We start from the raw sequence: 20643 nt of genomic DNA, 5'->3' as shown, positions 1-20643 counted from the left end.
AGATTATAAATACTTGTTATTTTTGGTGATGCGAAATGTAACACCTCATATGGATATAGTGAGCACAGCATGACCAAAGTAAAATTATGCTGCTGAGAGACACTCATGAGAAAAGGATGCCCTAGGAAAGAATTTGACATAATAAGATGGCAACAAATCCAACAAAGAACAAAAAAATGATTTTAGGGTCACATTTAAGGATGGGTGTAGGCATATATGTATATGTGTAGGTACAGGTGTACACATACCTGAGAACAGATAGAAGTATCTACAAGTACATGTAAATACAAACATGTATTGGCAGATACATACAATCATTGAGGGCACAACTACAGATACTCCTCAGATTGGTTTTTGGGGTTTGAAGGCTTAGGACCATAGTTTAATGGGACAACCCAGTCAGTTGGCATAATATATCTCACAAAGTTCATGTTCTGCATTCTAGTGAAGTAAGTAACATCCGGGGTCTTAAAAGCTTGTAAGGGGCCATGTAAGATACAACTACAGTATTGGTCTCTACTTGCCAAGGGCAAAAGAATAGAAAGGTAACCAAAATCACAGAGAAGAAACAAGTATACAAGGCTGATAGCCTATGCCAGCCAGGACCTTAACTTTCCTGAGACCAGAAGGACTAGATGGTGCCCAGCTACCACCACTGACTAATCTGACTGTGGGATCCATAGATGATTCTAGCTAGAATGGAAGAAAAATGAAGAGCAAAACTCAAATTCTTAAAAATGTCCAGATTAACTGGACCACCTGAGACCAGAGGACTCCCTGAGACTACTGCCATGAGATGCTCTTTAAACCTTGAACCAAAATTATCCCCTGAGATCACCTTCTAACAGAAAAAGCAGAGTGACACACAAAATAAAGGACATTACCTATTAGATTGGTGCGCTACTAAAAATACACCTGTGTAAGTCCGAGGGTCAACATTTAATTCACAGCAAAGATGAGAAGATAAGGAGGCAGATAAACTAGAGTACTGGAAATTGAACAACCAGAACACAATTAATGAGAATCTGACACTATGTGAAAAATGTAACTAATGTCATCGATCAATTTGTGTATAAACTGTCAAAGTGGAACCTAACTTGCTTCGTAAACTTTCAACAAACACATAATAAAGTGTTATTAAAAAAAAAAAAAAAAAAAAACTATGCAAAATGAAACTAGAACGTAAAGTTTTGGAAAATTCTGTTGTACAAATTAAGGACATATACCCTAGTACTCTTACCAAGATTTGGTTACTTAATCTTTTCTTAAAGATATTAAGCCTGTGACTGATGGATTTATCCAACCACCAAAGAAACTATCTCATCAGCTTACATTGCAAGGGTCAGAAAAAGTACAAAATGAAGAAAAGCTGCCTGCTTCTTAGAGTTTTTGGCAGGCAAGAAGCCAGTCAATGCAGCGAATTGGTTCTAAACATCTGTTGACCTCCAAGAAAAGAAAAGGACCATCCCTGGGGCAGTTCAGAGATCAGCAAAACAGTTGGAACGAGCATGGGAAGCAGGGCTACCTCAGTTTCAATGAGTGGAACCACAGCCTCCTAGATTTCGAAGGATGGAGCCATGGTCTCCTATGTTTCAAGCAGTCAGACCGCCACAACTCAGCTCCAGAGTGTGGCGCTACCATTCAGATAGGCCAAAAGGATGGGGTCACTGCCCAAAGTTGAGGGGATTGGGCTGCCATGCCCAAAGGGCAGGAGAACTGAGACTACCTGGACAGAAAGGGTAGAGTCACCACTCAGATGAACTAGGGGAATGGGACTGCCCAAAGCCAAGAGAGCCAAGTTGCCATCCCAATAGGCCTGGAAGGCAGAGGTGAAGTCCAAGGCTGAAGGGCCTACATGCAGAATCCAGAGAGTGTGTACAGCACTCAGAGTCTGGAGGACAAGGCCTTTGAGCACAGGATTATTTTCAAGCCTTGAGAGCTAATGAAATTTGTTCTGCTGGGTTTTGGAATTGCTTGGTAGCCATGAACCCTTCTTTCCCTCTATTAGTTATGGAAATGTCTACCCTGTATTTTTTCCACCATTACACTTTGGAAGCAGATAATTTGTATTCTAGGTCCAGTGATGAAGAGGAATTTTATCCCATAATGGAACACACGCAGAATCATACTTAATCTAGATGACTCAAGATATTTTGCACTTATAGTTGATGATGGAATGGGATAAGACTTTTGGGATGATGTAAGGGAGTGTATATGTTTATATGTGGGAAGGACATGACTTTTGGGGGGCCAAAGGGAGGAATGTTATGAATTGAATTGGGTCCCCCAAAATATGTGTTGTAAATCCTAAGAGCTACTGCTGCTAACCAAAAGATTAGCAATTCAAATCCACCAGCTGTTCCTTGGAAACCCTATGGGGCGGTTCTACTCTGCCCTACAGAGTTGCTATGAGTTGCAATCAATTAGATGGCAATGGATTTAGTCTGGGTTTATGGTGATTATAATCCCATTGCATTTCATTAGGCAAATATGGTGCAAAGGACCTCTTCAAAGTTTTGAAAAGCAAAGATGTCACCTTGAAGACTAAGGTACGCCCGACCCAAGCCATGGTATTTTCAATCACATCATATGCATGGGAAAGCTGGACGATGAACAAGGAAGACAGAAGAAGAATTGATGCCTTTGAATTGTGCTGGTAAAGAATATTGAATACACCACGGACTGTCATAAGAACGAACAAATCTGTCTTGGAAGAAGTACAACCAGGATGCTCCTTAAAAGCAAGGATGGTGAGACTGCATCTTACATACTTTGGACATGTTGTCAGGAGGGCTCAGTCTCTGAAGAAGGGCCTCATGCTTGGTAACACACATGGTCAGCAGAAAAGAGGAAGACCCTCAATGAGATGGATTGCTACAGTGGCTGTAACGATGGGCTTAAGCATAACAATTATGAACATGCGTAGGAGCGGGCAGTGTTTCGTTCTGTGGTACACAGGGTTGCTCTGAGTTGGGACTGACTGCACAGCACCTAACAACAACAACATAATCCCATTTGGGAAAGAGTTTTCTTTGTTATGTTAATAAGACAGTATTAGTACAGAATGTTTTAAGTTATTCTCTTTTGAGATATAAAAGAGCAGATTAGGCAAGCAAGTAAGCACAAGGGAGGGGAAGGTACATGCCACATGATCGCCAAGCAACCTAGGAACAGAAGCTGTAAAGAGACAATCACCTTCCCTCAGAGTCCAGAGAGACAGAGCCTTTGCCTAGAGCCAGTGCCCTGACCTCAGACTTCTAGCCTCCTAAACTGTGAGAAAATAAATTTCTGTTCATCAAAGTCACCCACTTGTGGTATTTCTGTTATAGCAGCACTTTTTTTTTAGATAACTAAGATAAATCAAACTCATTGCTGTCCAGTCAGACTCATGGCAACCTCATGTGTTACACAGCAGAGCCACTCTCTGTAGGATTTTCTTCACTGCAATCTTTATGGAAGCAGACCCCCAGGACTTTCTTCCATGTCAAGGATGTGTGGGTTTTGAACTGCCAACCTTTCCATCAATAGCCAAAAGCAAACTGTTTGTGCCACCTGGAGACCTCAATATATACATCACTAGATAGATAAGTTAATGAAGATGTAGAAAATAGAGATGGAGATGAAAAATAGAATTGGAGATGAACCTGGAAATACTGAATACATAAATTTAATTACTGCTTTTCAAGCCTTATATTAGACTTCTTGCATGCTGAGAGGCTTTAAACGGTTGTGAAACATGATCAACTTTTCGTTTAGGACTTTCATTTCAGTCCTAATTAACCCATCTTGTTTGTGAGGTTCATAGGTAACTGTGGAAAATAACGAGGCTAAGGGAATAAGTGCTGGTCGTTCCACTCAGTTGGTATTCTTGTCACTAGATCTTCCAGCAAGTGCATCTTTGCACACAGGTATATATTGTCAGTAACACAGTTTTCATAAGAATGATTATGTTGATGCCCCAGGTATAATACCATAATCAAGTGTGTTGCATTGAGGACCTAGCTTTATGTGCTGAAAGAACAATCAATGAACACAAAGTCTGACTTTCTTGTCTGTTTTAACATATTGAAAAGAAAATAGGTGTAAGAAAAGAGAAGATTCTGCAAAGAAAAAAAAGTAGGGGTGGGTGTTGAAGGAAGGATCATGAAAACTGTAACGAAACCAGAAACAAATAAATTAGAAACTTCAACTGAGAGCTTTGGTCTACAGTCTTATCATTGTTCACATTGATTCTTTTAATAAATATAAATGAAAAATCACCTGACAATCAGATATAAATTTTATCCATTTTAACATTAAACAATGATAATAATAATTAGGACAATTACAGCTAACAATAATGGAATACTAACTGTGTGCTAGGGACTGTCCAAGCACTTTCCATACATTTAGTAATCACAATAATCCTACGAGATAGATACTATGACTTTCCCCCATTTTACTGTTGAACAAAATTAGACAAGACTGTTCAATTAATTGCTGAACGTGTATAATCAACACACATTTGGTTCAATCATTTTAAACTTTAAATATTCTGAGTCATGGAAAAACACAACTTAAACGATAAACTTGAGTCTCTGGAAGATTCTAAATAGTCCAAGGAGCTTAATTTTAAAAACAATTTAATTGTGCAGAGTTCAGGAAAATGCCCAATTATAACTCTTGAAATAATAAGGTCTTTTTTAATCATTTGAAGGGATCAAGGAGCACGGGACTGAGCTTGTGTTACTTGACTTAACAAGGACCTTCACTTAACCCAAACACATGTTTCTTGATTGCTGTGATTAATTTGGCCTGAATTGTATAGGAAAGGCTGTCAATCCTGCTGTGTTTTAGCGACAGTCATTATTTTCCAATTGTACAAATTCTACTAAACAATGAACACATAGCATCATTTTATTTACTGAAATAGGGCTTTCTTACTGAAAATTTGGTTTATGTTAAAAATAACTAGAGCACAATATAGGGAAATATTTAATTCATTCCAGGATAGAGACAGTCCTTGAAATCATTAAAGCAGAGGGGGTGGAGAATTGCATAGCAATTGTGTTTAAACTTATGCGGCTATTGGAAGAAATATTTAGACAGTCTACCCCGTAAAAAAAATATATGTATATATATGTATTAGGAGTCTTCAGTGAAAAAAAAGGTTTTATAAGTAAGCAGCTATAATATGATACTTACAAAGAATTTTTGGTACCATGAGAAAATCTGTAAGCATGCTAAGTAAAACCATAGATATCCTAACTGTTAAGCAGTCTTGACTATATTTTTAAATATATTTTTTAGATATGCTTATATAGTCTAATTTTTTTTTTTTTTTTTTGCATGGTAAGATAATGGAACACAATTTTCTACTCTTCTCTGGCTTGGGGTTTTTGTTCTTATATTGAACATGCATGCCATTATAATTGGGAAAAAATTAAAGGTCACCTTCTAACAAGTCTTAATTATATTTAAGACTTGTTAGAAGGTGACCTTTAATACACACACACATATATGTAATGAAATACATAGCATGGTCCTTTTTTTTTTTTTTTTTTGGTTTCCCTGAGACACATATTACATTCTCTTCCAACCCTGAGAGAATTGTAAGAGCCTAAATAAAAAGCGAAATCATTTCCCATTGGCAGTGGGGGCAAATATTCCTATCAAGTAAATATGTTAATACAAAGGTGTGCTCAGCGCCACACTCTGGACACTACCTGAATGATTGGAACTTAAAGTATGTGTGCACAAACTCAAATAGTTATATTTCAAGAATGTTTGCAGAAAGTCATGTGTATAAGTTATGTGAGTTATAACAAGTGCCAATTTGAAACAAAGTGTTTATAGGGAAAAACAGAACAATAACATAAAGAGTCAGCCTAACCTCTTTAAGACTCCAGCTTTTCATCTTTAAAAGGAGAAGGATAGACTAGATGTTGTCTGAGATCCCTTCTGGCTCTAATGGTTTATAGAGTACCCCATAAGCAGAATCCTAGCTGTAATTTTATTGTCAGATATAACGGATGTTTGTTTTAGTTCAGTTTTTCTTTCTCCTTCATTCTAATCATATTACAATAGCATGTTGGGATTGGAATTGACCACTAGGATCATCTTGTCAAGCTCATTAAACTTCCTAATGAAATGTCAGACCCTTCTATAGACATATTGTTCCGAAGTAAATAAACAATATCTTTTACAGGTCACAGGCTGTTTAAATTACTTAAGTAAACATTCCCAAGCAAGATCCATATATTAATAAATAATTCACATATTTATATTTACAATCAAAACCTGAACACCGTTATAACACATTATCATAAATCCACCTACCCATTCATTTATGTAAGCATTAGATTATTGATTCCTTTCTTTCTTCTTTACGCTCTTTTTTCCTGCCCTGAAGAACTCAGAGTGTAACAGATCGGACAGCCACATGAACAAAAACTAGACAGTCATGTGGTGAGAGATATAATAGAGTGTGATATGTACCAACCATGTTGGGAATAGATAATGAAGTAAATCTGTTTACATGGGAGGGATCAGAAAGGCATCACAGAGGAGTCGATTTTCACAGAAGAATAAGTCTACATGGTGTATGGGTACAAGGAGGGAGGTGTGTATTCTTTCACCATACCTATTCAATCTGTATGCTGAGCAAATAATCTGAGAAGCTGGATTGTATGAAGAAGAACAGAGCATCAGGATTGGAGGAAGACTCATTAACAACCTACATTATGCCGATGACACAACCTTGCTTGCTGAAAGTGAAGAGGACTTAAAGCACTTACTAATGAAGATCAAAGACCACAGCCTTCAGTATGGATTGCACCTCAACATAAAGAAAACAAAAATCCTCCCAACTGGACCAATGAGCAACATCATGATAAACGGAGAAAAGATTGATGTTGTCAAGGATTTCATTTTGCTAGGATCCACAATCAACAGCCATAGAAGCAGCAGTCAAGAAATCAAAAGATGCATTGTATTGGGTAACTCTGTTGCAAAGGACCTCTTTAAAGTGTTGAAGAGCAAAGATGTCACCTCAAAGACTAAAGTGTGCCTTACCCGAGCTATGGTATTTTCAATCTCATCATATACATGTGAAAGCTGGACAATGAATAAGGAAGACTGAAGAATTGATGCCTTTGAATATTTGGTGAAGAATATTGAATATACCATGGACTGCCAAAAGAACAAACAAATCTGTCTTAGAAGTACAACCAGAATGCTTCTTAGAAGCAAGGATGGTGAGACTGCGTCTTACAAATTTGGACATGTTGTCAGGAAGGATCAGTCCCTGGAGAAGGACATCATGCTTGGCAGAGTACAGGGTCAAAAGAAAAGAGGAAGACCCTCAATGAGGTGGATTGACATAGTGGCTGCAACAATGAGCTCAAGCATAACAACGATTGTAAGGGTGGCTCAGGACTGGGCAGTATTTCATTCTGTTGCGCATAGGGTTGCTACGAGTTGGAACCAACTTGACGGTACCTAACAACAACAACAACAACATTAAGAATATACCTTGTTCCAGGTACTATGCTAATTACTGGGGATGAATAAAGTGAAAATTGGTACTTGTCACCCCTTAGCAGATAAGAACAGTAAGTAGGATACATTTTAGAAATGCAGAGCACCACAGGAACACATAGACAAGCATTACTGTAGCTCTGACAAAGAGTTTGCAGAATCTGCAGGGATGAAGTAAAGTCTTCTACAAAAGTTGAAGGATAAAAATTCATGTTTGAAGACAATGCTGTGCTTTATTTGAGCAATAGCATAAAACAAGACTAAGATACAAATTACATTTCAACATACAGAAAATGAATATCCTCACAACTGAGCCAATAGACAACATTGTGATTAACAGAGAAAAGACTGAAGTTGTCAAGGATTTCATTTTACTTGGATCTACAATCAACACCTATGCAACCATCAGGCAGTAAATCAAATGACATATTGCATTGGGCAAATCTTCTGTAAAATACCTCTTTGAAGTATTAAAAAGCAAAGATGTCACCTTGAAGACTAAGGAGCTCTTGAGTCAAGCCATGGTATTTTCAATCACCTCATATACTCACAAAAGCTGGGCAATGAATAAGGAAGACTTAAGAAGAATTGATACCTTTGAATTACGGTGTTGGTGAAGAATATACCATTGACTGCCAAAAGAATGAACAAATCTGTCTTGGAAGAAGTACAGCCAGAATGCTCCTTAAAAGTAAGGATGGTGATTCTTTGTCTTATGTTCTTTAGACATGTTATCATGAGTGACCAAACTCTGGAGAAGGACATCATGCTTGGTAGAGTGTTAGCAAAAAAGAGGGAGATCTTCAAAGAAATGGATTGATACAGCAGCTGTAACAATGGGTTCAAATTTGGTAACAATTGTGAGGATGGTGCAGGACTAGGCAGTGTTTTGTTTTGTTGTGCATAGGACTGCTATGAGTCAGAACTGACTCAAGGACATCTAACAACAACAAGATAATACAAGACAAGAAAGATGAGAAGGCCTCTTGAGTATCATCTGAAGGAAATCTTAAAAGAAAGTAACAATGTTGGGTATAAAAAGAGTTTCCAGACTAAACAAAAACTTACCCTTTAGCCATAGGGAATAAAACTTATCACCATTTTCTAAGTGAAAAAGAATTAACTCTCTGTAGCTACCACAGTTTTCTATGTTTTATCCCTTTATTGAATCTTGGGACACAATACTTTCACAGATATTTTTGAATTCTCAGGTTTTTCTGGAGTCTACTTGTCCCACTAAAAGTATATGCTACCCTCCAATGGGGGCTCGAGTAATCATAAAAAATGAAAGAAACTTTCTTTGGTGAAAATTCACTAAGGTAGAAGGCTTATGTTTGAGGCAGTACATCCAGGAAGTGTGATTTGGTCAAACTTTTGTCTCTTTTGACTTTCGTACAGCTACCAAGCCTTGTAAACATATTTATGGCTTCCTGTGTGATAATTAGGGAGCCAGGTTGGGCTTGGTTTTGTGAACATGGGTGTCATATTGGAAAATCAGAGATGCCCAATGTAACAAAATTAAAAGTGCCACCCTCCAAAGAACCTTAGGACAAACAGAACCTACTAAACATGGTGCCAGACTATTGCCAACGTCTTATGGGAAAATGTATACCCACATGATATTTCTCAAAATCCATATTAACAACCAAAAATTTTAGCATAGTCCATTAATCTGCATGTATTCTACTACTGAAAATGCGTATCATTCACAAAATATTCACAAACAAAAAAATTAGGTCTTGAAAGGGTTATCTAGCCATACACTGAAGTATACAGAGTTTGCTCACCTCTACTGGCCAGAACATAGTCAGGTGTCCCTGTCTAACTGTAAAGGATGCTAGGAGACTAGTAAATATAGTCTGTAGCTAAATAGCTATATGTTTTCACCTAAAACTCAGCCTTCCTATTACCAAACAGACGACAGGGAGCATGGACTTTGTTGGGCATTTGGTAGTATATGCCAGGCTACCTTATATTAAAGTTACCTGGTGATCAGAGGAGGTAATGACATAAGTCGGCTGCACACACACACATACCACACACACACACACACACTTTTTTGTTTGTTTTTTTCTATTAGAAGTAAAATACATAAATCTGTATTCTTAAACCCAGAAAATGTATGAAATATATATACTACTGAGATTATATCTACAGGCCCTATTTTGAGCAATGCAGTGGTTTCCAAGTCTGGATCTTGTTTTATGACATTCCAGATGTCCAATTTCTACAATCATAAAATTATTTATGTCTCTGTTATATACTAGGTCCTCTGGTTATTTTGGGCTACTTAGAATTTAGTCCTAATCCCCACCCACCCCAAGCACCCTAGTATTTAGTACTGTGGAGTTACCTGTTCCTCATTGCATAGAGTTTGGATGGGCCATTTAACCAACTGCCTTGCTCTCCTTTGGCCAAGAACAGTACATGAGACATAAGAAAGACAATGGCACAGCCTCTCCACAGCTGCCCACAGACCCGTATTTGTGCTACAAAGGATTCTATTGAAGATTTTTCTCCTGAGATCTTGAGAGTTACTGAGTCATCAGCCTTCCAGACATTTCTGGGAACTCTTCATCTGTACAATGACATCTCAGTTATGTAAATTTAAGAAATGAGGATGTCCAAGCCTCAAGACATGCCTACTGATTCTGAATCTCTAAACAGCTTTCAGGAATCTACGTATTAAAGAAGCTGTCCTTATGATGGCTCATAGCAAGCCAACACCTACCCATTGACTAGCATTTGGCAACCACTTGTTTACAGCCTTTCTATTCAAAGTTTGGTACATGCACTGGCTGCATTCGCATCACTTGGGAGAGTGTTAGAAATGCAGAATCTCAGGATTTACCTTAAAAAGGAAAATCAGAATCAGCATTTTAAGGAGACCCCCTTGGTGATTCTCATGCATATTAAAGGTTCAGAAAGAAGTATAGCAGAGGATAAACTCCCCCCAAAAAACCCAAACCCAGTGCCATGGAGTCGATTCCGACTCATAGCAACAGTAAAGGACAGAGTAGAACTGCCCCATAGAGTTTCAAAGGTGCAACTGGCGGATTCGAACTGCCGACTCTTTGGTTAGCAGCCGTAGCACTTAACCACTACGCCACCAGGGTTTCCACAGCAGAGGATACCTAGTTAAAAAATAAAAATAAAAAAATGTAATTTTCTGAAATAGATTTTAGGTTATTAATATGCGCTATGATCTTTTATGAAGAAGCCTCATTTTTGGAAAAAATGGAAAATTATCTGGTTTGTATTGCTTTTGGTTATGAAGATTTGGGGGCACAGGTCTCCGTGACTAATGGAGAAAAATTCACCATCTAGTGTTGCCCTCTGAAACCTTCAGATATGTGGTCAGAAAGGTCCTGCTATGGTTTTGAGGGGCCTAATAAGTTAAAAAAAAAAAAAAAAAAAAACTATGGTTTTGAGGTTTAGGGTTTTAGGTTCAATCTATTTCGACAACGGTAATTTTTATTTTATTTTAATGGAGATCAAAATATCACTAACTTTCTCTGTGGTTAACATTAATCTATGATTTTTTTTTTTTTTTTTATCATTACAGTAATATGAATAGCCAATTCACAGGAGGGGGAAGCATGAAAAGAACGGGCAAACGTAGGAGCAAGTTGCAGCCGATGGTTGAAGCTACCGGTAAAAGAGGTAGAAAGTTTTCCCACCTTCAATTAGGCTTAATGAAAAAAATGCTGAAACAGGGAACACAGTCACTTAAACCCACAGTATTATTTTTAGTTAAGAGCAGAGAGCCTGAGCTCTTGTGTAAGACAGTCTGGTTTCAAATTCCAGCTGCAGGATTGACTGCGTGACACTTACCACTCTCTCCCTCAATTCCTTCGTTTATAAACTGCAGATGATCATGCTAAAAGGGATTTTTGGCAAGGTTAGCTCACATGCTGGCTGGTGCCTTCACTTGTGTTTATTAAAAATAACTCAATACAAAAGAGCTGTGCAGAACCAATGATAAAGGTGCTTTGGGAACTACAGAATATGACAGATTCAATTCTGGGCAACAGAGGTGTTACATTTAAAAACAAAGGAACAAAGAAATGAAAAGTTCTACCATTTAAATCGAGTGGGATAACAGTATCAACTCTACTGCAACTAACAAGGACAATGCAGGTAGACTTCTCCTCATCGTAATTTTCACCCTGGCTAGTAGTAAATGTGTGTGTGTGTGTGTGTGTGTGTGTGTTGTATTAGGTGCCATTGAGTCTATTTCAACTCACATCAACCCCATGTGAGGAGTACAATATCCTCATAGGGTGTTCTAGGCTGCAGTCTTTATGGAAGCAAATCACCAGGTCTTTTCTCTCACACAGCCACTGTGTGGGTTCAACAGCTAACCTTTCTGTTAGCAGCCACCAGGCCTTCTTAGTAAACACAGTAAATACTAGTAAAGTGTTTGTTGCCATTGTTGTTATTATTGTTAATCATCCCAGTGCTAGCAAATTTCCTGCTCAATATTTTTGCTTGTGTGTGAAGTAAATGAATAATATTTTGATCGTGTAATAAATTATACAGTTATTGCATCAATGTATTATGCATTTTTGAAGCTCTTTCCTATACGGCATGGAAGTTTGCAACAGGACTTGGAATATCTTACTGATCCCATTTCCTCCCTGTTTAGCCCAGTGCCCACCTTTCAGGAGTGTGGTAAGTATTGGTTGAAAATGAAACAAATGGTTGTTTAATCACCATCTATAAATTCTATCACTTGGACAAACGTAATGCTTACCAGTGTTTCAGTCTAGCTTCAGAATTAACGTCAGGGAAAAAAATCTGTCCTTGTATAGCACACTTAAGTAATTATTGCTAATAAGAACCTGGGTACTTGGTCCCTCCCATTCATACCTGTATTAGCTTCCTGTGGCTACTGTAACAAATTAACATAAACTGGAGGCTTTGAACAACAGCAATTTCTTCTATCACAGTTCTGGGGCCAGAAGTCGAAAGCCAGCATCACCAGGCCAAAATCAATGTGTCAATAGGGCTGCACTCCCTCTGGAGGCACTAAGGGAGAATCTGTTCCTTTCCCTCTTGGCTTGTGGACATATTGATGTAATCTTCAAGGTCAGCACCTTGAAATCACTCTGTCTTCACATTGCTTCCTCCTCTGTGTGTGTGTGTGTGTGTTTGTGTGTGTGTGTGTTTGTGTGTGTGAAAACTCCCTCCATCTCTCTCTTAGAAGGCCACTGGTGATTACATTAAGGACCTACCCAAAATATCCAGAATAATCTTCCCAATCTCAAGATCCTTAACTTAAACACATCTACAAAGTCCTTTTCCAAATCAAGTGACGTTTACAGATTCCAGAGATTACATTATTTAGCCTAATACATCAATTTCCACATAAGAACTAATTAAAGAATATACCATTTGTAAAACAAAATTTGCTTTGTAAACAGCTGTGTATTAACGTATAACATTTATTAGAAGAACAAGGTGAGGCAGAGCAATAGCTATTCTCATAACTATTATTTCATTTTCATAACAACTGTGGTAGGTGGTTGCTGGGTTTTTCTACCTAAGTGATGACATTTAAGTAACCCAAACAGTAAGTGACAGAGTTGTGATTTGAAGCTGGTCTACTGGTTTTTTGTTGTTGTTTTGCTTTTTTTTTTTTTTTTTAACTTCTGTCTTTTAACTCTGCCGCTTTTCTTTTCTTCCTCTGATACTTGTGAGTCTCTCATAAGCACTGGTGTTTTCAACATGTCCAAGGGAAAAAATAGTTTATATTCGCCAAAGGAATTGTTTCAACATGCTTCCAAAACGGTGAATTTTCACATTCATCATCAGAAAAAAAAAAAAAAAAAAAACTTAAAGAATGTGTTTTATTGATTTTCTTTGAAGTTAAATTTTGCCACCATAAATATGGGTTGACTAACGACATCCTTTTAAAATAACCTTGTGTGATGACCTGACAACCTAACATGGTACACATAATTATGGCACGCACTAGGGAAAAGACGACTTTGACATTTAATTTTTTTTAGCACATCTAATAACACTCAGAAAATCTCTACGCAAAACCAAAAACATTTTATAGTGCCTTTAGCAATTATCTGAAACACAAATGGTCATCAGCTTTTGGATTTACCCTGATTGAGGTTAGTACTCCGCTATCATTAACTCACAGTCTGTGTATTGTTCTTTCTGAGAAGTGAGAATTTATAGTTGTAGAATCTTAAAGCTGGTTGGGGATCACCTCATTAAAATTCCTTATTTCAATTCCTTATTTTGCTACTGACATTCAGAAAAGTTATGATTTTCTCAAGGAGTCAAAGTATATAAGTCTTGCATGGTGGCAAAAAGTTTTCTTTCTGATTCTCAGGCTCAGCCAAGTTTCTTTCCTCAGGCTTTCTTTCTCCCTCCCTCCCTTCCTCCTCTTCCTGCTCCTTTTCCTTCACTGAAACATGCCAGAAAATACTAGATACTCCTCAGTTATACAAGAGAAATGGTGACCCAAATGCAGCCAGGGGGATGGCAAGCACAGTTTCCACTGAGGGTCATTTCTAAGATTACATATAATATAGGTAGCCATTCAGAAGTCTGCAGCAGAAAATTAGAACTCATTGGAATTAATTGATAGTTTTTTTTTTTAACAGCAAATAAAATTTAAGGTAGATGGTAATCTCGCTTAAGACAGTAGTCATAACTTCCCTCTGAAATGCTGAATAAAAAATTCTTTGTTCTTGAAGAGTTCCCTTATGTAGTTATATCTGATAGAGGAAGTTTAAAGATTTATCTTCCTGGATATTATGCTTTGGCTGTATCAATCAGATAGCAATCCCAAGACCTTATTATAACAGATACATACAACATTGATTTGAAAAACGTGAATGCATTCTTTGCAAGTAAGCTGACCTGGAATGAAATTGGATTCAGTTCTAACAAACCATTAATATCAACTGCCTTCTTCATGCTGATAAAACAAGTAACATTTTTTCACTTCCAAGGGAAATGTTGAGGCATCAACCTCTTGTATGTATTTTTTTCCTGGTTGTGAGTGAATAACCATACATTCTAATACTTTCATGCCTTTGAAAGGCCACCTCTTCCATGAAGCTTTCAGTGGTCACCACACCTGGATAGGTTACCGCTCTAATCCACCCCCTTACAACATTATGCTGAACCACACTCATCCAAATCTGGTTTGTATTATAGTTATTTTGAGCAATGTTGATAATTTTTGTAGTTATTATTGTACCATCATATGCTATATGGCATGTCATTTATTATATAATTAATATTTAATAGTTAAATTCTTCATGGTCAAAGATTGTCTTGTGTAATTGAAATTTATCAATATTTGTATCCCGCCAAAATCTAACAATTTTGGAACAATATTTGGAATTAAGTATATTTTTATTCTATGAATGGATATATAGATAAATAAATGTTACCTGTATACGCATTCTAAGTAAGCAATATTAGAGTACTTCTGCAGACAGATTTATACCTGCTAAAATATTCCTTCCTTCTCTGTTGAAAAAAATGTCTAAGACTTACACATACTTAATAAAAACCTGACCCCTCCTTGCTTAAAAAACAAAACAAAAAATGGTTAAGCTATTTGCCTGGAATGCATAAAATGCCAGAGATGGGTTATAGTAAACCTTAAATATTGGCACACGATTAATCAGAATAACCAGTTAACCAAAATTTCTCAGGAATCAGAATTTAAGAGAGGCAAATCAACAGTAAAGTGAAATGCTGTGATAAAATATTTTTAAAACATCTCAGGCATGTCCTGGACTCAGTACATATTTGACTGAAACTCCTACACCTATTATCCGCAGGCAGCCATAAGAAACCATTTTCAGAATGATGACCCTGAAGCACTCTATCACATTATGAAATACCTTGTCTTCACTTCAGTGTGCTTATTGAAACAAGAAGATGGAATAATTTATTTAGGAGAGATTTACAGCCAGCCACAAGAGTTGGATTAAATGTTTTTTCTTCTTAAAATTCATTGGTATTTTCTCTAAGTAAGTGGCTATTGACCTTTTTTAATTATTGTTATATGTTGTTTCAATCATGTATAAAATGTGAATTTTAAGATTGTAGGGAAGGTAAGTTTCTAACTTCAAGAAGTCTGCACATAGTTGAGGAAATAATAAAAGCAAAGTTAAATTCATAGCATAAAGAGATACACCATGCCCTGTGCTTATGCCGAAATAAGAAACAACTCTGAGAAACAATTTTAATGTCATAAGCAGAGTATTGCAGCTGAATTTTGGTTGAAAAGCATTTGTGTGCACTTGTATGTATCTGTTCTTTAACTTATATAAGATTTGCCTGAAATATAAATCTTACCTCATTCTGAAGATCTCGGATCATTTTGCTCTTTCTTTCCATCTCAGTCTTTAAAAAATTAATCTAAAAATGAAGAAAAGATTATGTGGGTATATTTTAAATTAATTTCTATGGTTTTCATAAAATCATTTTCATGATTTTGGGAGGTATTATAAAACTATTACCTATTTATCCATAAATATTTAAGAAGAACAAAAATTGGAGGCAGGGCCAAGATGGCAGACTAGTCAGACGTTTCCAGTGGTCCCTCTTAGAATAAAGACCAAAAAAAAAACAAGTGAATCAATTATATATGACAATCTAGGAGCCCTGAACATCAGAGACAAAGCTGAGGAATTGAACTGAGTGGCAGGGGGACAGAGAGATGATTCAGAAACAGCAAGAAGTTGCCAGGCCTTACCCAGCTGGAACCAGCACTCTGTATACCAAATCAGCTGGTGTCTATGGTGAGGCAAGCAGTCGTGTTTGGGGCTCATTTTCCACATTGGGAGAGACCAAGCCTTGGAGAGACTCAAGCCTCCAAAAGTGGTGAAAACTGGAGGTTAATCAGCAAAAGATAAGTACACGCATCTAACCTACCACGCAGGTCAAAAAACACCCTGTTTGAGAGGAACCTCTTTTCCATTTATCTGCTCCCTCCCCACTCCACACTGGGTCCACAGCTGGCTTCAGTGATTGCTGCTTTTCCTGGGCTGGAGGCAGGACCCTTCATGTGCCCTGAGCCATTCTCCTGGCCTTGGTGAGGGACAAACAAATAGGGAAAAAATAATCTGCCAGCTCCACTAAACCAGGAACTCAGTGCAAGCACAGCTCCTTTGCCTAGGCACAGGCATAAGGGGTCCACAGACTTTGAATGCCTCTTACCCCTGCATAGACATGTGTGGGCCCATTTCAACAATGTAGGCCCTCATTAACACAGTACAACAGGGTATATACCTGAAGTCTAACTTCACTGTGTCAGCTATATGGTGGAGTGGTAGGTTTGTGACATTTGACACTGCTCTGCTCATTAAGCAGGGTCCTCACCTACCCACAGAGGGGACTGAGAACTGGTGATACATGCCACCTAGCCACCTTCGACAGAGGTCCAAGAATAAGTGATGCCTCCTACGCTTTACAGCCAACAGCATTGGGTGCCCATAATTTGGCTGCAAAACCCACCCACCTATGCACTCTAGGAAACAGGGATACATTTTCCTCTCAGATACTCTGAGGCAACTGTCAGCCCCCTGCCTTGCTCAGCACGTGACCGCCTACTGTAGACAGGTAGTTGTGCCTACTCCAATCACCCCTGCCCATCTAGGACTGTAGATGAGACCCTGTACCACACACTTGGTGACTGACTACCTGGACACCTGAGCTGAATCCAAGCAAGAAAAGTAAATGGACTCTTGAGCTCACATACCTAATAACAGCTCTAACCACCTGGTGACAGGATGTTAGAGCTTCAAAGGCACCAATAATCAAACTAGCTCAAGCAGCCTATTTGGGCATATCAAAACAAAACAAAACAAGAAGCTAGGACACAGTAAGCAAAAATAAAATAAATAAATATAATAATTTACTGATCACTCAGAGACAATAGACAATATCAAATAACATAAAGAGATAGACCATGAGGGCTTCAGCAAGCTCCCAAAATAAAGAAATCTTCCACAGGAAGAGAATTCTTGGAATCCAGAGGTAGAATACAAAAGATTGATATGCAGAGCTCTTCAAGAGATCAGGAAGGAGATCAGGCAAAAATGCAGAAAAAGCCAAGGAACACATAGATAAAGTAATAGAGGAACTTCAGAAGATTACAGAAGAGCACAATGACAAATTTAACAGGTTGCAAGAATCCAAACAGAAAACTGGAAAATTAAGAATAAAATTTCAGAATTAGGCAACTGAACAGAAAGTCAGAGGAGCAGAATTGAGGCAATGGAAAACAGAATTAGTGCAATTGAAGATAAAGCACTGGACACCAACTTATTTGAGGAAAAATGAGATACAAGGATTTAAAAAAAAAATTAAGAAACCCTAAGAATTATCTGGGACTCTGTCAAGAGAAATTACCTATGAGTGATTGGAGTTCTAGAAAAGGGGGCAATAATAAAAAATACAGAGAGAATTGTTGAAGATTTGCTGGCAGAAAACCTCCCTGATATCATGAAAGATGACAAGATATCTATCCAACATGCTCATCAAACTCCACAAAAAGTAGATCACAAAAGAAAGTCACCAAGGCATGATATAATCAAACTTGCCAAAACCAAAGATAAAAAGATAATTTTAAATGCAGCTAGGGAAAAATGAAGAGTCATCTACAAAGGAGAGTCAGTAAGACTAAGCTTGGACTACTCAGCAGAAAACATGCAAGCAAGAAAGCAGTGGGATGAAATATCTAAATACTTGAAGGAAAAAAAAAAAATTGCCAGCCAAGACTATATATATTTTTAAAGAGTCAATAAACCAGGAGGACATAACCATACTAAATATTTATGCACCCAAGGACAGGGCTCCAAAATACACTAAAAAAAAAAAAAAAACTCTAACAGTGCAGAAAAGAGATATAGACAGCTCCACAGTAATAGTTGGAGATTTCAACACACCACTTTCAGTGATGGAAAGAACATTCAGAAAGAAGCTCAATAAAAGCACGGAAGATCTAAATGCCACAACCAACTTGACCTCATAGACATATGCAGAACACTCCATACAACAGCAGCCAAGTATACTTTCTTTTTGAACACACATGAAACATTCTCCAGAATAGACAACATATTAGGCCATAAAGCAATCCTTAATAGAATACAAGGCATCGAAATATTACCAAGCATCTTTTTTGACCATAAAGCCATAAAAGTAGAAATCGATAACAGAAAAAGCAAGGAAAAAAAAACCAAACTTATGTAAATTGAACACCTTGCTCAAAAACTACTGGGTTATACAAGAAATTAAGGACAGAATAAAGAAATTCATAGAATCAAATAAGAAAACACATCTTACTGGAACCTTTGGAACATAGCAAAAGCAGTGCTCAGAGGTCAACTTACAGCAATAAATGCATGCATCCAAAAACAAGAAAGGGCCAAAATCAAAACATTAGCCTTACAACTTGAACAAGTAGAAGAGAACAGCAAAAGAAGCCCTGGAAAACCAGAAGAAAGGAACTAAAACAAATTAGAGCAGAATTAAATGAAATAGAAAAACAATTGAAAGAGTTAACAAGACCAAAAGCTGATTCTTTGAAAAGATTAACAAAAATGATAAACCAATGGTCAAGCTGACAAAAGAAAAACAGGAGAGGAGTCAAATAACCCAAGTAAGAAATGAGATGGGCAATATCACAACAGACCCAACTGAAATTAAAAGAATTAGAATACTATGAAAAATTGTACTCTAACAAATTTGAAACCCCAGAGAAATGGACCAATTTCTAGAAACACGCTAACTACCTAAACTAACAAAAACAGAGGTAGAACAACTAAATAAACCTATAACAAAAGAAGAGATTGAAAAGGCAATTAAAACCCCCTCCTCCCCCAAAAAAAGCCCTGGCCCTGAGGGTTTCACTGGAGAATTCTACCAAACTTTCAGAGAAGATTTAACACCACTACTACTAAAGGTATTTCAGACTATGGTAGAACTGCCCCACAGGGTTTCCAGGAGCACCTCGCAGATTCGAACTGCTGAGCTTTTGGTTAGCAGCTGTAGCACTTAACCACTGTGCTACCAGGGTTTCCAGGGTTTACTACTAAAGGTATTTCAGACCATAGAAAAGGATAGAATACTCTCAAACTCATTCTATGAAGCCAGCATAACCCTGATGCCAAAATCAGGTAAAGACACAACTAAAAAACAAAAGTACAGAACAATATCCGTCATGAACATAGATGGAAAAATCCTGAACAAAATTCTAGCCAATAGAATTCAACAACATATCAAAAAAATAATTCACCATGACCAAGTGGGATTCATACCAGGTATGCAGGGATGGTTTAACATCAGAAAAACAATCAATGTAATCCATCACATAAATAAAACAAAAGACAAGAACCACGTGATCTTATCAATTGACTCAGAAAAGGCATTTGCAAATCCAACACCCATTCATGATAAAAATTCTCATCAGAATAAGAATAGAAAGGAAATTCCTCAACATAATAAAGGGAATTTATAAAAAGCCAACAGCCAACATCATCCTAAATGGAAAGAGTCTGAAGGAATTCCCCTTGCCAACAGAAACCAGGCAAGGATGCCCTTTATCACCACTCTTATTCAGCATTGTGCTGGAGGTCCTAGCCAGAGCAATTAGGCTAGAAAAAGAAATAAAGTTATCCACATTAGTAAGGAAGAAGTAAAAGTATCTCTATTTGTAGATGATATGATTTTATACACAGAAAACCCTAAAGAATCCACAAGAAACTATTGGAACTAATAGAAGATGTCAGCAGAGTATCAGGATACAAGATTAACATACATAAATCAGTTGGATTCCTCCACACCAAGAAAGAGGACTTCAAAGAGGAAATCACCAAATCAATACCGTTTACAATAGCCCCCAACAATATAAAATGATTAGGAATAAATCTAACCAGAAGTGTAAAAGATCTGTACAAAGAAACGATAAGACAATACTGCAAGAAACCAAAAGAGACTTACATAAGTGGAAAAATATACCTTGTTTGTGGATAGGAAAACTCAACGTTGTGAAAATGTCTATTCTACTCAAAGCGATCTACAGATACAATGCAATCACGATCCAAATTCCAAACACATTTTTAACGAGATAGAGAAAAA

General features: G+C 37.4%; 1 protein-coding gene across 1 annotated transcript in view; it reads right to left on the bottom strand.

The window, feature by feature from the left end:
- LUZP2 (leucine zipper protein 2) overlaps nucleotides 1–20643 on the bottom strand; it is a 560852-nt gene that overhangs the window by 235424 nt on the left and 304785 nt on the right. The window contains exon 5 of the mRNA XM_049890745.1: nucleotides 15859–15921. Within this exon, the coding sequence (XP_049746702.1) occupies nucleotides 15859–15921 (63 nt within the window). The remainder of the gene's footprint in view (nucleotides 1–15858; nucleotides 15922–20643) is intronic.

The sequence above is a fragment of the Elephas maximus genome, chromosome 7 (genome assembly GCF_024166365.1).
Source record: "Elephas maximus indicus isolate mEleMax1 chromosome 7, mEleMax1 primary haplotype, whole genome shotgun sequence".
In the NCBI taxonomy this organism is placed as follows: Eukaryota; Metazoa; Chordata; class Mammalia; order Proboscidea; family Elephantidae; genus Elephas; species Elephas maximus.
Note: the sequence above shows the minus strand (reverse complement) of the source record. Positions and strands in the feature narration are given on the sequence as shown.